General features: G+C 42.5%; 1 protein-coding gene across 1 annotated transcript in view; it reads left to right on the forward strand.

Moving 5' to 3' along the window:
* Positions 1–18,483, forward strand: part of kdm5a (lysine (K)-specific demethylase 5A) — a 207,806-nt gene that overhangs the window by 30,329 nt on the left and 158,994 nt on the right. Inside the window, exons 2-3 of the mRNA XM_043708905.1 lie at positions 3,538–3,615; positions 16,008–16,130. Of these exons, the coding sequence (XP_043564840.1) occupies positions 3,538–3,615; positions 16,008–16,130 (201 nt within the window). The remainder of the gene's footprint in view (positions 1–3,537; positions 3,616–16,007; positions 16,131–18,483) is intronic.

Raw genomic sequence — 18,483 nt, forward strand, 5'->3', positions numbered from 1 at the left:
GGGTCTATAATACAATCCCAATAATGTGATCATCCCTTTCTTATTTCTCAGTTCCACCCAAATCACTTCCCTGGATGTATTTCCGGGATTATGCTCCCTCAGCACAGCTGTAATGCTATCCCTTATCAAAAATGCCAGTCCCCCTCCTCTCTCGCCTCCCTTTCTATCCTTCCTGTAGCATTTGTATCCTGGAATATTAAGCTGCCAGTCCTGCCCATCCCTGAGCCATGTTTCCATAATTGCTATGATATCCCAGTCCCATGTTCCTAACCATGTCTTCCTTAATTGCATCATAATTGCCTTTTCCCCCCAGCAATAACTCTTGCCCTGTGGCATGTCCCTTTCGATCGCTAAAGTAAACATAATTGAATTATGGTCACTATCACCAAAGTGCTCACCTATCTCCAAATCTAACACCTGGCCAGGTTCATTACCCAGTACCAAATCCAACGTGGTGTCGCCCCTTGTTGGCTTGTTGATATACTGTCAGGAAACCCTCCTGCACACACTGGACAAAAAGTGATCCATCTAAAGTATTTGAACTATAGTATTTCCAGTCAATATTTGGAAAGTTAAAGTCCCCCATAACAAATACCCTGTTCCTCTTGCTCCTATCCAGAATTACCTTTGCAATCCTTTCCTCGACATTTCTCGAACTATTTGAAGGCCAATAAAAAACTTCCAACAGGGTAACCTCCTTTCCTGTTTCTGAAATGCGGTAGCTAGGAGGGTAAAGGTGGGGAAACCTCATATTTGAAATGCAGGCAGCAGTCTACTATGTGATTCGATTTGATCATGGTTGATTATCGAGCTCAGTACCCTAATCCTCAGCCAGCAACCAATGTCTGTGCCTTTCTTGAAAACTAGCAGTGTTTTTGCCCCAACCACTTTATGCCGCAGTGAATTCCACACCCTCGCTCCTCTCTCTGTGTGAAGAAATTCCTCTTTTGAGTCCTAAATAGTTCAGTCATCCTTAAATGATGGCACCTGATTCTGAACTCCCCACCATCAGGAACATCCTTCCTACCCTGTTCTGTCAGAACTTTATAGATTTCTGTGAGAAATAGGCAAAAGAGCATTTTCTGTATGGGATGATTCTATGATTACATGAGTATGAAACAGTTCTTAATTAGTCTATGGTGCAGCTTTCACAATTCTGGCAGAAGCTGCCAGATGTTGGTAAGGAGAACTTTGTCAACAAGGCTCTTTAGCCTTGTCACATCCAGTGCTTTGGTTGATGTTTAGTATTTAATCTGATTTTATTTATTTTGTAAGATGTCATAGCCTTTTGGTACATCAGAATAGCTTCTTGGGCTATATCATGAGGTGGCCACAGAGGCATGGATCTGGATTCAGTTCAGGCCAGATTAGATGAAATGGTAGATTGGTTTTTCCAATAGCTGAAAATGTGTTGCTGGAAAAGCGCAGCAGGTCAGGCAGCATCCAGGGAACAGGAGAATCGACGTTTCGGGCATAAGCCCTTCTTCAGGAATCTGCTCTGATCTCCAGCATCTGTAGACCTCACTTTCTCCTCAATGGTTTTTCCAATAGAATGTCAACAGATGTTTACCACAGTCGGCAATGGTTAAACCACCAGGCAAGCTTTTAATTCATTTTTTACTTCAATTATGACATTATCTGCCAGTGATGGAATTCAAACCTGCATCCGAAGTACATTGTTCTCGGTTGTGATTGTAAGCCCAATGACATTACCACTGTGCCACAGGGTTTGGCAGCAATGCATTCTGGGATTAATCATGGATAGTGCTTTAGTACTTTACAGGGTTTAAGATTATTTGATGGTCAGTGGTGAGCATCACTGCTTGAACATCACCTTGCTTGAATTAATTTGTGCAGACCTTGCTTATGGATATCTATGGCCCTCTGTACCAATTTCATGTTCATTGTGCAAGTTCATTAATGTATGTTGTTGCAGTCCTTCTCCAGCCTGAATGATTGTGTTATCTACAATCTTGAGAGTATCAACCATGTAAGAAAAGATTATTTATTGATCTCATGCACATTAACTGAGAGATAACATTGTCAAAAGAAGCTAGAGTGATGGGGAGGGTGGGGGTGGTGGATTGGTACTGGACTATGTCTGAGGCCTTAAAGCAGTAGAATCATAAATCTTAGTTTGGGGCATATATGTGGAAACTACGTGAATTGAATTGATCTCAGTTCACTTTTGAGAGTATTATTCAGCACAGTTCAGTAATGACCTCTGCTTTAAGAAAAATTGTGCCAGGGCGAATTACAAATCGCAAATACAAGGGTAAAGTCACATCAGTCATTCCAGACTATGGGAAGACTCTCCTTTTGGAGAGAGAACTGGTAGTGGTCACCACGCCTCCAGCTAGGGTAGAGGTTGAAGAGGAGACACATTTGTGATAACCTCAACTGGTTGGGAGGGCACTGCTGAGACTGCATCTGAAGTATTTGTGTATAGTATTGGTTTACTTAAGGAAAGATGTAAATGCATTGCAAGCAGCTCAAAATATTCACTAGACTGTTACCTGGAATGAGGAAATTGTCGTTGGAGAAAAACCTGAAAATTGCTAGTTCTTGTATCATTGGAGTTTGAAGGAGGAAGAGATGACTTGATTGAAACATGAGATCCTATGGCGAAAACTGTTCTCATTTGGGAGAATCTAGGACTCAGGATCGCTATTTTGAAATAAATGATCACCCATTTAAAAAGAGACAAGACAAAGTCTTTTCTTTTGGAGGGTTGTGTGTCATTGGAACTCTTTATTGAAAGGTGGCTGAAGCAGAATCAGGTTGGTAGATTATTGCAAAGTAAGGGGTGGTGAAAGATCACTAAGTGTTGTGAAAGTGTTTAGGGTATGCACAGGTAGCGATAGAGTTAAGTTTTAAGTTTTGTGAAACAAAAGGTTCAACTCGCATGACTCGGATCAGATAAGAATTTACAGTGAGGTGCTGGAGGCAAGAGTGGTGGGTTAACAAGGTGAAAAAGCATTCATTAAGTAAAGCTATTTGATAAGATGAAAATGCATTCGGTATGTAAAGTCAGTTAACCAGGTGAAATGCATTCATTATGTGAAGCCACTTAATAAGGTTAAGAACATTCATTGCATAACAGCAGATGGCTTAATTTTTACTATTGACACTCATTGATTGTAACAGTCACCAATCAATATGTATGTTGCCTTATCTGGATGCTCATCCCTGTAAGTTACTATATAATTCATTAAAAAACTGCTGTTCGAGAGAAGACCGAGAACTCCTGTCCCTGTGCGCATGGGCGATTGTTCTCTCTGCCTCCAGGGCCCGGAATAAAGATGAAGAACGTAAGACTGCACTGTGTCTCTGAGTGTTTTGCTTCGACTGATATGGGGAAGAAAAATGGCACAGCAGTAGTATCGATGGGAATGCAGGTTTGAAATAGGCTGATCAGCCATGATCGATTGAAAGGAAAAGCACAGACAAGCGACTGAATGTCCGGGTCCTGCTTTTACTTCATTTATTGTAGATCTTTCTTAAGATGGAAGCTTTCAATTTCCTCTTCTTTTTCAGGACTGGCAGCCACCATTTGCCTGTGAAGTGAAGAACTTTCACTTTACACCAAGAATACAGCGACTCAATGAGCTTGAGGTGAGAGTTGAATTGCCTTGTGCCTGATGAACTAGGAGCAGTTTTTGTGTGGCAAAAGCAAAGTTTTGCAGATGCTATGAATACTCATGCAGATCAGGCAACATCTGTGGAGACAGAAAAGAGTGCTTTAGTCTGCTTTTCACCAGAGCCTTGAACAGAGGGAAAAGAGGCAGAAAGGACCAGGCAGGTGATTGAGGTGAGAGTATGTAAAGGGGCAGGGTGCACACAATGACACTGTGTGGTGAACGTGGGTGAGGGGGCAGGTGATGGCTTTAGGGTATATAGCTGGGTGGGGATACAGGGCAGCGAACATACGATGGATATGGGTTTTCATCACAGGATGACAGATGAGGATGGAAGAGGTCTTGATGTAATGGAGATGGTGGAGAGATACGAGAGGGGAGAAGAGGACGGTTAATTTAAGCAGCCTTAATGAATTTCTGCAGTGCATCTTGTAGATGGAATGCACGACCACTGAGTATCTATGATGGAAGCAATGAATATTTCTTGGTGTGTGCCAGTCAAGCGAGTTGTTTTATTTTTGATGGTGTCAAGCCTCTTGAGTGTTGTTGGTAACTCTACGCACCCACACTCCTGATTTCAATTGCAGACAGGCTTTGGGGCGTCAAGAAGTTGGTAACTTGTCGCAATATTACTAGACCTGCTATTTGATCCAAAATATATATACACAGTTCCCTTCATGGTCAATGGTATCTCCTAGGTGGTTGTTAGTGGGGAATTCAGAAATGTTAATGCCATTGCATGTCCTGTTGTGATATTAGTTTCTCTTGTTGACAATGGTCAATGCTTGGCACTTGCGTGGAGTGAATGTTACTTGCCACTTGTCAGCCCAAGTTGGGATTGATGGGAGTGAGCTCATGTGTGGAGTGAGTGGGTTAGAAGTAGAAAAACTTTGGTTCAGATGGAGTTGTAGTGAAGTAAAGTGAAGGAGTGAATTGGGAGTTAGGTAGTGCAGTTTGGAGTGGCGAAGAATAAGTTGGGTATCTTGACGAGTTGTGTGCTTTACTGACCTATACCACTGATTGTATCAAGTGCCAACAATATTTGAGAGAATTCTTAGAACTTTTGATCTTGTAGTGAGAATTTGCTTTTCCTTCGAATTATGCATTTTCCTGACATGTATACCATGCTGTATTTGGACATGGATGTCTCCAGTATCTGAGAAATCATGAATGGTGCTGTGTTATGCAAGCATCAGCAAGTGTCCTCACTTTGGGCACTGGGGGAGGTAGGAACTGTACAAACTGGCGAGGTTACACCTGGGCAGGACCAGGACTGATGTCCTTGGCGGGGTGGGGGAGAAGGGGGGGATACTTGGTAGAGTGGTCGGGGAGGGTTTAAACTAGTGTGGCAAGGCTACGTGATCCAGAGGAGTAGGATTGTAGATGCAGAAATTGAGGGAGATGTATAAACGAAGGCAAACATTACTAAGAACAAAAACAGGCAGGGAAATGCTGCTGCAAAGAGCAGGGGCATTTGTCTGAAATGCACATGTTTCAATGCCAGAAGTGTAATAGGCAAGGTAGATGAGCTTAGAGCTTTGGTTAATACTTGGAACTATGACATTATTGAAATTACAGAAGCTTGGCTGAAAGAGGGACAGGTGTGGCAGCTGGATGTCCCAAGATTTGGACATTTACAGGTGTGATAGATGGGGAAGTAAAAGGAGTGGGGGAATTGCATTACTGGTAGAGGAGTATCTCTCAGCTGTACTGAGGGAAGAAACATCAGGACTCGTGTAGGGAGGTAATATGGGTAGAACTCAGGAACAGGAAAGATGAAATCACAATGCTGGAGGTATACTATAGGCCTGTCAAGAGCAAGTGGTAGATAGAGGGGAGAATATGTTGACAGACTTTGGAAAGATATAAAAACAGCAGGTTGCTCTTGTAGGTGATTTTAGATTTAGATTTAGATTAGATTTAGATTAGATTACAGTGTGGAAACAGGCCCTTCGGCCCAACAAGTCCACACCGACCCGCCGAAGCACAACCCACCATACCCCTACATTTAAGCACCCGGAGGAAACCCACGCTGACACGGGGAGAACGTGCAAACTCCACACAGTCAGTCGCCTGAGGCGGGAATTGAACCCGGGTCTCTGGCGCTGTGAGGCAACAGTGCTAACCACTGTGCCACCGTGCCGCCCCCTTTTTAAATTTTTTTTTTTCTTTTTCTGCTGAACTTGGCTGCTAGTTGTTTTGTGGTTCAGACAGTCTAACACATTAACCAACAGACATTTCCCTGCCTTTGCCCTTCGACTCATTTTCCCAGTTGTATTCTTTGCCCCATTATTTCCCATTGCCTCCCTTACTGACTTGAATGTCTTTTTAGATTTTAACTTCCCTTATATTGACTGGGACTCACTACGTGCTTGGGGCTTGAATGGGGCAGAATTTATAAGGACCATTCAGCTATGATTCTTGACACAATATGTAAACAGTCCAACCAAGGAAAGGGTTGTACTGGACCTAGTGTTGAGAAATGAACCTGGCCAGGTGAGTGAAGTTTCAGTGGGGGAACATTTTGGGAACAGTGACCATAATACTGTGAGTTTTAAGTTACTCAAGGATAGGGATGACAGTATTCCTTGGGTGAAGGTGTTAAATTGGGGGAAGGCAAACTCCAACAATATAGACAGGAACTGGAGAATTTTGATTGGAGGTGGCTATTTGAGAGTAAATCGGACATGTGTGGAATGAGCTGCAGGGTCTGTTTCCATGCTGTACATCTCTATGACTCTATGTGGGAGTATTTCAAATGGCAATAGATTAGAGTTCAGGAATGGCATGTTCTTGCTCGAATAAAGGATAGGCATGGCTAGTTATGTGAATCTCGTATGACCAGAGGTGTTATGACCTTGGTCAGAAAGAAAAAGGAAGCATATGTAAGGTCAAGAGGATGGGAACTGATGAAGTACATAAGGAAAGTAGGAAAGAATTTAAACAAGGAATTAGGGCTAAAAAGGGGTTATGAACAGTCATTAGTAATTTGGATTAGGGAGAATCTCGAGGCTTTTTATACATATAGAGGGTAGCTAGGGAAAGGGTTGGCCTGTGCAAGGACAAAGGAGGGAATCTGTATGGAGTCTGAAAAGGCCAGTGAGGTCCTAAACGAATCCTTTGTGCCACTATTCATCCAAGAGAACGATTTGGTGGAGGATGATCTCAGGGAGTTGAGTTTCTCAGCCAAGATCCAATTAAAAAGAAAGAAGTGTTGTGCATCTTAAAGTGTTAAGGGAGATGAGTCTCCAGGCCCTGATGGGATCTATTCCAGAATATTGAAGGAGTCAAGAAAACAAATTGCTGGAGCATGGACAGATATCTTTGTATCCTGTTTGCCTACAGGTGAGGTCATAGAGGACTGGAGAATAGCCAGTGTTGTCCCATTGTTTAAGAAGGGTAGCAGGGATAATCTTGGAAATTACAGACCTGTGAGACTCCTGTCGGTGGTAGGGAAATTATTGGAAAAGATTCAACGGGACAAGATCTATACGCATTTAAAAGCAAATAGACTTATTAGCGATTGACAGCGTGGTTCCGAATGTGGGAAATCATGCCTCGCTAACTTGAACGAGTTTTTTGTGGAGGTCATGAAGATGATTGAGGGAAATGTGGTTCATGTTGTCTACATGGACTTTAGTGAAGCCTTTGACAAGGTCTCATGGCAGACTGACACAAAAGGTGAAGTCACATGGTATCAGGGGTGAGCTGGCAAGATGGATATACAACTGGCTTAGTCATAGGAGACAGAGGGTGGCAGCAGAAGGATGCTCTCCAGAAAGGAGGGTTGTGACTAATAGTGTTCAACACCACAGGGATCAGTGCTACGATCTCTGCTGTTCGTGATTTACATAAATGATTTAGGAGGAAAATGTAGCTGATCTAATCAGTAAGTTTGTGGATGATACAAAGATTGGTGGTGTTATGGATAGTGTGGAAGATTCTCAGGATACAGCAGGATATAGGGCAGTTGGAGGCATAGGCAGAAAAATAGCAGATGGAGTTTAATCGGGACAGATACGAGGTGATGCATTTTTGGAAGGTCAAGTACAGCTGAAAATTATACAGTGAATGGCAGAACCCTTAGGAGTATTGATATGCAGAGAGATCGGGGTGTCCAGATCACTGAAGGTGGCAACACAGGTAGATAAGGTAGTAAAAAAAGGCTTATGGTATGCTTGCCTTTATTGGAATAAGAATAGAGTATTGAGTATAGGATAGACAAGTTATGCTGCAGCTTTATCGGACTTTAGTCAGGGAGCACTTTGACTATTGCATACAATTCTGGTCACCACACTAGCAGAAGATGTGGATGCTTTGGAGAGGGTACTGAAATGGTTTCCCAGGATATTGCCTGTTATGGGGAATTTTAGATATGAAGAGTTTGGATAGACTGGGTTTGTTTTCACTGGAATGCAGGAGGTTGAGGGGCAACCTAACTGAAGTTTAAAGATTATGCATGTGACGGATAAAGTGGAAAGTATGAGGCTTTTTCCCAGGGTAAAGGGGTAAATTACTAGGGGACACAGGTTCAAGATGGAAGGGAATAGAGGGATTTGGATCCTGTGAAGTGAAGACAGTTTTAGTATGGAAGGGCAAAAATGTGGCAGCAAAGACTTGAAGGGCCTGTTCCTTGCTGTTTTGTTGTGTGTTATTTTTTATTTCTAACCTTTTTATGGTGGAGGCAAGATTATCGAAGCAGCTGAAGATTGTTTAGCCCAGGACACCAGGCTGTTGTGGTGCAACGTTAGTATCAACCTGGGTTCCAGACCTACATGTTGCAGTAGTGTATATTAATTTCTCTGAACAGGTTAATTGGATGAAGCAGATTAGAAAAAAAATACCCTGAGTACTCCAGCTGAGATGACTGATCTCCAACCATCATTGTCTTCCTGGTCCTAGGTATGATTCCAACCAGTAAAAGCATTCCTGCTGATTTGCATTGATTCTAGTTTTGCACAGGCTCCTTAATTCTATGCTTAGTCAAATGTGGCCTTGATGTCAAGAGATGTCACGCACCCTGTATTTCTGAAGTTTTTTTTTGCCATGTTTGAACCAAAGCTTTAATGATGTCAGGCACTGAGTGGCCTAGTGGAACCGTTCCCTCCACGACTACCTGGTCAAGTTCATGCACCTCAAAAACTCACCTTCCCCTCCCGGCACCTTGTCCTGCCACTCCAGGACTTGCAAAACCTGCACCCACACCTCCCCACTCACCTCCGTCTAAGGCCCCAATGTAGCTTTCCACATCCATCAAAGTTTCACCTGCACTTCCACAAATATCATTTATTGTATCTTTTGCTCCTGATGCAGTCTCCTCTACATTGGGGAGACTGGACGCCTTCTCGCAGAGCACTTCAGAGAACATCTCTGGGACACCCTCACCAATTAATCCCACCACCCTGTGGCTAAACATTTCAGCTCCCTCTCCCACTTTGCGGAGGACATGCAGGTCCTAGGCATCCTCCACTGCCACTCTCTCACCACCTGGTGCCTGGGGGAATCCTCTTCCGCCTCAGCGTTATCTTCAACCCCATAGCATCAATGTGGACTTCACCAGTTTCGTCAGTTCCCCTCACACAACCTTACCCCAGTTCCAACCTTACCCCAGTTCTAACCTTCCAGCTCAGCACCATCCTCATGACCTGTCCCATCTGTCAATCTTCCTTCCCATCTATCCGCTCCACCCTCCTCTCTGACCTATCACCCCACCTCCATCCACCTATTGCACTCTCACCTACCTTCTCCCCAGCCCCACCGCCCCTCTCTTCATTTATCTCTGCATCCCTGAGGCTCCCAGCCTCATCCCTGATGAAGGGCTTTTGCCTGAAACGTCAATTTTCCTGCTCCTTGGATGCTGCCTGACCTGTGCTTTTCCAGCACCACTCTAATCTCCAGCATTTGCAGTACCCACTTTTGCCTAGTGGAACTGTTGTTTAGTGGCAGTGAGCATGTTATTACTGAGCAAGTGCAGTTTGATAACACTGGTGCTAAAAGCAAGTTCTGGAAGATGGCTTTTAGCTGGAGAGGCAGCCATCTCTCGTTCCATGAGGATCACTCTTGCAAAGAAGAATCATAGGACTCAGCATTAACTCTGTTTTTCTCTCCACAGATGCTGGCTGTCTTGCTAAATTGCCCAGCCTTTTCTGTTATATTTCAGTCAGAATGTGGATGTTGTGACTGCCTTTAATACAAGAACATGAGAAATAGAACAGATCATTTGGACAGTTGAACCTTTTTCATCTTTTTTTTGTATGATCATGACTGATCTTCAGATTCCATAACAGAGCAAACATATTTGTTAGTGTCTTCAATATGGAAGAACCACACATCCCTGGAGTAGATAATTCCCAAGATCCACAACTTTCCAATGAAGTAATTTTTCTTAATCTCCATTCCAAATTGATTGGTCCTGTATGCTGAAATGCTGCATATGCTTTGCACATTCGATCTTAGCAGAAGCAACCTTTTTTGTGTTGAATATTATCAAGCTGCTTCAGAATTTTGTACCCTTTTCAATTAGACCACCTTTCTCACTGTTGACCCAGTTTACTCAGCTTCTCATTATAGGATGATCTCCTCATCCCAGGGACCAAACCAGTGAGCCTTCACTATACCACTTCCATAGAATTGTACACCACTGAAGAGACCCATTGGCCCATCAGGGCTACGCTGACATATCTACACTAATCTCATTTTCCAGTGCTCGGCCCATAATCTTGAATCTTAGAACTTTTCAAGTTCTTGTACTTTTAAAATTTCTGCCTCTACTATGCTCCCAGGCAGTGCATTACAGATTTCTCATATCTATTTCTAAACCTTTTGCCATTCATCTATGAAAATTACGCCCCCTTGTTATTGATACTTCCATCTAAGGGAACAGCTGCTTTCTATTCACCATGTCCATGCCCCTCATAATCTCCTCCATCGCCAGACCAGAACAAAACGACGGTTGGAGGAAGAGTGCCTCATCTTCTGCCTAGGAACCCTCCAACCACAAGGGATGAACTCGGATTTCACTAGTTTCCTCATTTCCCCGTCGATTCTCCTGTTCCCTGGATGCTGCCTGACCTGCGCTTTTCCAGCAACACATTTTCAGCCCTCATAATCTTACACATGTCAATCAGGCCACCCTCCATCTTTCTTGCTTGAAAGGTAACAACCCGAGCTTATCCATCCTCTCTCCAAAGTGGAAATGTTCCATCCCAGGCAACATTTTAGTGAATCTCCTCTTCGCCCTCTTCAGTGCAATCACATTCTGGTGATTGCAAGGTGATCAGAACTGCACACACTACTCCAGTGTGGCCTAACAAAAGTTTTGTATAGCTCTAGAGTAATTTCCCCATTCTAATAATCTATATCACAGCTGATACTGGCAAGTGTCTTGTGTGCCACCTTAACTACCATTTATTTTGCCTGTGCTGCCTTTTACAGGGATTTGTGAATTCCCTCCCCAAGATTCCTCCTGCGTTTCCTCGTGTCCTGCCATTCATTGAGTCCTTGTCTTGTTCTTTTTTTCTGAAGTGCATCACCTCACATTTATGCAGATTAAATTTCTTGTACAACTGATTTTTCCCATCTGATCAATCCATCTGTATTATCCTATAACCTAACATCTTACTCATTATCAACCACCAACAGCTAATCTTTGTGGCACTTGCAAATGTACTCATCATCTCTTCTACACCTTCACCAACATTCTCATGAATATTGTAATTAGATTAGATTGACGCATACACACCTCCCATTGTTGGATCCAACGTGCCGCATTACCCTGGATCTGAGTCTTTGTAACTAGAGAAAGTGAGAATTGCGGATGCTGGAGGTTTGAGTTGAAAAGTGTGGTTCTGGAAAAGCACAGCAGGTCAGGCATCATCCGAGGAGCAGAAGGAGATGGTCATCACGAATGATGAAGGGCTTGTACCTGAAACGTCGATTCTCCTGCTCCTCAGATGTTGCCTGACCTGCTGTACTTATCTAGCACTATACTTTCCCACTGATTCAGTCCCCCAGGTGGATCTTTGTCAAAGGCAATCCATATGAACAACATCAACTAGACTACCCTCATCTATACACTTCATCACCTCTTTGAAAAATTCCACTGGAGTTGTTAGGCAAAATCTCTTTCTGACAGAGTCATGTTGACTATCCCTGATCAAAGCATGCCTGTCCAAATGGAGATTAATTCTTTTATTTAGAATTTTCTCCAATAGTTTCCCTACCACTGACATAAAGCTAACTGATTTACAATTCCCTGATTTGTCCTCCAGTTCTTGCTTGTGGCCAGAGGGGAATTAATACTTTGGGTCAATGCCCCTGTGTTTTCTTTCCTCACCTTCCACAATAGCCTGGGATACAACTGAACTACTCCTGGATATTTGTCTGTTTTTAAACCTGGACCGAAGGGTCTGTTTCCATGCTGTACATCTCTGACTCTATGTCTCCTCCTCACTCTCTGTATCAATCTGCTGAAGAACCTCGCAGTACATTTTTTTTTTCCAAGTTCTGCACCTGCATCGTTCTCTCCCTCTCCCCAAGCGGCGGCGGTGCGAAACTAATCATTTTAAAACTCAACCAATGTCCTCCAGGTCCATGCACAGATTTCTCCCTTGGTCCCGAATAGGTCCTACTCTTCTCCCTGATACTCTCTACCCTTGATGTACTTGCAGAACAGATTGGGAGCCTTCCTAATCAGTGTTTTTTTTCCATCTCCCCCACTGTTCACCACACCAACAATTTTGATGTAATCTGCAAACTTGACTCCAATATTCACATCCAGTGCATTAAGATAAATGACGAAAAGCTGTGGACATAGCACACTGCGGGTCACAGGCCTCCAGACTCGACAACAACCCTCTTCCACCACTTTTGCCTCCAACCGGCAAACAATTTTGTACCCAATTGATTAGCTCCCTGGATTCCACATGATCTAACCTTCCTTACTAATCTACCATGCTTTGCTGAAGTGCATACAGAAAAATAGAATCCCGATAGTGAGGAATCAGGCCATTCATCCCATGGAGTGCACGCTCCCCTCCAAAGAGCATCCCCATCCCCACCTACCCTATCCTATGCTAATCCACCTAGCCCTGCACATCACTGGACTCCATGGACAATTTAGCATGACCAATACACTAGCCCTGCACGTCTTTGGACAGTGGGTGGAAACCGGCATACCTAGAGGAAATCCACAGAAACACAAGGAGAATGTGTAAATTCAACACACAGTTACCCAAGAGTCAATTTGAAACCGGGTCTCTGGTGCTGTGATGCAGCAGTATTAGCTACTATGCCACCCGTGTGGACACTGTCTACCACTCTGCTTTCATCAATCTTCTTTGAACATCTCCTCAAAAAAAAACTCAAGTTAGTGAGGCATGATTTCCCATGCACAAAGCCATATTGACAATCCTGTCTTTTCAAATACATGTAGATCTTGTCACTCAGAATCCCCTGCAATAACTTGCCTAGCACTGACATAAAACTCACTGGCTTTTCCTTACAAACTTTCTGAAACAACAGCATCATATTGGCCACCATCCAACTTTTTAGCACCTTGTATCTCAGCAAGGGGCCCAGCAATTTCTTTCCTAGCTTCCTATGAAGTTCTAGGATACACCTGATCAGGTCTTGGGGATTTATCTACCTTTGTGTTTTAAGACTTCGAGTACCTCCTCTCCTGTAAGAGGAACTCTTTTCAAGACATCATTATTTACTTCCCCAAGGTTCGTAGAATCCATGTCTGTAAATACTGATGTGAAATTTCATTTTATATTTCACCAATCGCCCATGCATTCCACACAAAGACCTTGTTGATCTTTAAGGGGTCCTATTCTTTCCCTAGTTACTACTTGGCCCCTATTGCATTTGTACAATCTGTTTGGATTCTCCTTATTTACCAAAGATATCTCATGTTCCTGTTTTGCCCTCCTGATGTCCCTCTTAAGTATATTCCTATTGTCCTTATACTTTACAGATTCACTCCTTTTTTTAAAAAATTGAAAAGAATAAAAGCAGCTTGTGTACAGTACCCAAAATACCACTCAAAATACTGTCCTTATCCCTCTACTATCATCATTAGGTTTAAATAGTTGACTTCAACCATTAAACAGGAACTTCTGATAGCTTCTTCCTGGAGTTTCACACACTTACTTTTAATCCCAACTCTTCTGGGAGCTTCTTGCTGTCTACATCTCTCATGATTTTGTAGACTTCAAACAGGTCCCCCCTCAACCTTTGTCTTTCTAATGAGAATAATCCTAACCTGCTCAACCTCTTTTCATAGCTAGTGCCCTCCATACCAGACAACATCCTGGTGACCCTCTCAAGCATCCACATCCTTTTGATAATGTGGCAACCACCGCTGTATGCAGTGTTCCAAATGTAGCCAAACCAAAGTCCTATACAACTTGCCAACTCTTGTACTTAGTACCCCGTCCGATGAAGGAAAACACTTCTTGGCCTGTGTTGCCACCTTCAGGGAACAGTGGACCTGAACACCCAGATCTCTCTGTACATCAATTTTCTCCAGGGCTTTTTCACTTACTGTATAGTTCACTCTGGAATTAGATCTTCCAAAATGTATCACCTCACATTTGCCCGATTGAATTCATTCTGCCAATTCTCTACCCAGCTGTCCAATCTATCTATATTTTGCGGCATTTTCTGACAGTCCACTTCACTATCTGCTACTCCAACAGTTTTAGTGTATCTGTAAGCTTGCTAATCAGACCACTTACACCTTTCTCCAGGTCATTTATGTGTATCACAACCAACAGTGGTCTTAGCACGGATCCCTGTACAACACCACGAGTCAAACATTAATCTTAACGTCCGCATCTCCCTCTCATCGGTGAACACCGATGCAAAGTGCTCATTAAGAACCTCACCCATTCTCTGACTCCACGCATAACTTCCCTCCACGGTGGGTGGGAATCCACAGTTACGGAAGAGGCCAGCCATATCAGCATTACTATTTTAGAAGGTGACATCATCTGAACAGATGTGACATAGGTGAAGGAACTGCGAAATTAAGGATGGCGTCCTTGCAGGATATGGGACGCTTTTAACCTGTCCTGCTCGCATGCCCATTTGTCTGTCCTCTGCAGCAGAAACATGGAACAGCACTAACACCTTGTCTCCTGCAACAAAATTTAAAACTAAATCCCTTGGACTCATTAGGAGCAAATAGTAACAAAGAAATTTCCTTATCCCAATCATTATGATATTGTTGGCAATGGCATCTAGTCATGGTCTTCGAAGTTTGACTTCTTTCTAATGCACCTTGAGATGCATTGTGAATTGACTTGGTTCACTGTATCCATGCCTTCTCTGGAACAGTTTTGTTTTACACAGTCAAGCTATTCCAGGAACTTTACAGGATTGCTCTACTCGGTCTGTCTTTCTTTTGTGGGACTTTCCCTTCAGCTTAAAAAAAAAACCCCCAGAATATACTCAGACTTTGGAGTCCCATTATTCCCCATCCCGGATCACAAAATAATCTAAATAAGAAAAGTCTGTCAGTAATGCATAAATCCTGTTCACACTAAAGTCAGGTTTAAAAAGCTGTTACCAAAAGAAATCACAATGGCTTCTGAAATGCTTACAAGTTAAGAATTAACTTGAGATACACAGGAACCCGCTTCTCCACCCAAAAATAACCGGCTGCCAACTCAGACTAGAAGTCTAAATTCACAACAGCCCTGATCAAAACAGTTGGCCTGTGTGCCTCATGTCTGGAGCCCAGATTTCCTCCAAGTCCCCTTTTTTATAATAAGCCTTGGTCCATGACTGACCGAATTTATATATGTTCCCATGGGAAGCATTGTGTATGCTTGGTGATAAGAGTCTTTGCACTGGTGGGGAGAGATGTGTGTACTCCCTCTCCACAGGCTGTTGTGAAAAGGTGAAGACCCCGTAGTCCCAGAGGATCATAGGACTGCTTTCTTAGAGAGACAGCTGGTGGACAGTTTAACCTGGGGGATCACTTTGACTCAGGCAAGAAGCAAGTCTGAGAAGGTTGCATGAAGAGCTTATGCTTGAAACATCGACTTTCCTGCTCTTCGGATGCTGCCTGACCTGCTGTGCTTTACCAGCGCCACATTTTTTGACTGAGAAGGCAGGGATGCCATGGCAACTTTGGACTTGAGCTGAAAGCAAGAGTTAATAAACAGACTTACCACTACATATCTTCTCTGTGTTATCACTGAATGATTGAATTGTTGAATACTTCAGTTTTGTCTTTTCATTGAGATGTCAGAACTTTTTTTTTTGGCAAAGGTGTTGTTTGGCTTAATATGACACTGAAATAAATTGAGTTGTAGAGATTTTAGTAACATTACTAACTGAACAAGTGTTGTATGTTTTCAGGCACAAACACGAGTCAAGTTGAACTTTCTAGATCACATCGCAAAATTCTGGGAATTGCAGGGGTCTACATTGAAAATTCCACATGTGGAAAGAAAAATGTTGGATTTATACACGCTCAGTAAGGTTAGATCTTCAGCTTTTTTGCGGGAACAGTTCTATGTATTGATCTCTTTCTGATCATTAAGAACAAGAGCAAAAGTCAAATACAATAATCTATTGTCAAAGTGCCTTGCTTTTATCTGAATGTCATCCTGGCTCTTAATTTCAGGTTGCTGTTTTCTTGTTTTTTTGCCAAGCCTTGACTGGGCACTGGATGGAATTTTAGACCAGGCCATAAACCATGCTTTGACTTGTTCAGATTCATTTCACAAATTCTCTTTCTGAACCCTTTCAAGTCTCATAATATCCTTCCTATAGCAGGGAGATAAGAATTGCATTCAATATTCCAAAAGTGGCCTAACCCATGTCCTGTACAGGTGCAACATGACCTCCCAACTCCATTACTCAACGTTCTTGGGTCTTTGAATGTGTCATTTCACAATTCTGCATCCCTCTTCTCTGCAACTCCATGTTTTGAATGTCAAGTCTGATTTCTGCTGCCATTGTCTCAACTCTGAACCAGAAATTTGATATCGACAGCTCTTTTGTTAAGCAAAGGTGTTAAGGGATATGGACAAAGGCAGGTGCATGAAGTTAGGCCACAGATCAGTCATGATCTATTGAATGGCAGAACAGGCCCAAGGGGCTGAATGTTTCTGAGTAATCAAAGTCAAAATTACGTGTGTCTGGTTACCTTGTGTTTCCTGACATCTGTTTAGCATTTTGCCAAATTGATCGTGCCATCTTCAAATCATCGTTGGCAAGCTGAGTGAGACTGCTCTCATGTAGTTCTGTTCTTCCAGGATATCCTGCAATGACTTCAGCTCCTGCCCCTATGTAAGGGATCTGTGCTCCTTTCTGAATCTCTCTTCATTTGCATTGTGTCCTGTTTTTCTATTCCTCCTGTCAAGGAGGACTGGCTTACTTGGCTGCTACTTACAACATCTGGCAAATGTTTGCCTACTTACTTGACTTATCTATATCCATTAATATTTTTAAACTCATTTGACAGCTTATTTTTCTATCTATCTTTTGTGTCATTGGCAAATTTAACTACCGTATAAATCGATCCATCCAAGTCATTGATACAGATGGTCTGGATTGTCTTATTGTAAATTGAGGCCCCATAACTGCTCCCTGTGACTCTTTTCTAGTTGCATCTTGCCAACCTTGAATCTAATTTATTTTGACTGTATCCTGTCAGCTAACCAATCTTTAATCCACGCTAACATATTGTGCCATTTTTGGTAGCAACATTTGATGCTTCACCTTGTCAAATGCCTTTTTGAAACATAGGCACATTATAATGAAGAGAAATCTCTTGTACACTTTGCTAGTTACTTCAAAAACTAATTCGTTTAAAATGATTTTTGTTTTGCAAAACCAAACTATTGACTTTTCCTGATTCAATTATGATTTTCACAATCAGTAACTTCAATTTGTAAACCGTTTCATTAATATAATTAAATGCTGTAAAATGTTTAAGAGGAGCATTATCAAAAATGACACCAAACGCTGCTACTTTGCCAAGAATTTAAGTATCATCTTAAATCTTAAAATTGAGGTCGAGAAGCAGATAATAGAGTGGGAAGTCCATTGGTCAAAATCTTGTCAGCTAAAGACAATTAAAATTAAAATCCGGAATTGTCAAGAAACAAAGTGAAGGAACACAAATCTCAATTATACAGGGGCAGGAGCTGAAGTCATTGCAGGATATCCTCTAGCTGCAACTGACAAAAGAAGAACAGAACTAGGTAAGAGCAGTCTCACTCAGCCAGCCAACAAAGATTTGAAGATGGCATGGTTAATTGTTGAAAGGCTATAGAGGTGTCAAGAAGCATAAGGTAACCAGTCTCACAACACGTCGTTTGATCTTGATTAGTTGCAGGAAATGTCATGCAGGTCTCTCAGCTTCGTGGGTCTGTTCTGCCATTCAATGAAATCATCACTGATCTGTGGCCTAACTCTATGCACTTATCTTTGTCCAGATCCTTTAATATCTTTGCCACTTCAACACATCACCCTGTTCCCTGGCCAACATCTTTGTCTTAGGCTTGCTGCAGTGCTCCAGCAAAGCTCAGAGAAGCTGGAAGAACAGTATATTATTTCTGTTTGAGAACAACACAGCCTTCTGGATTCAACATCAAGTTTGGCAACTGAAGGGCTTGAGCTTCTCCTCTGTCCTTACCCCTAACTCCACATACCAGGTTCTGTTATCACATTGTCTGCTGTTACTCACATCCCATTGTTAGCTACTAGCAATCCCCATTAATAGCTGTTTATTCTCCTAGCCTCATCATTTTCAATGACTGTCCAACTGTTTTTCTCTTTGGGCTTTATCTCCACCTATTGTGAACTTACCAACCAACCAACCCCT

This window comes from Chiloscyllium plagiosum, chromosome 19, assembly GCF_004010195.1.
Source record: "Chiloscyllium plagiosum isolate BGI_BamShark_2017 chromosome 19, ASM401019v2, whole genome shotgun sequence".
In the NCBI taxonomy this organism is placed as follows: Eukaryota; Metazoa; Chordata; class Chondrichthyes; order Orectolobiformes; family Hemiscylliidae; genus Chiloscyllium; species Chiloscyllium plagiosum.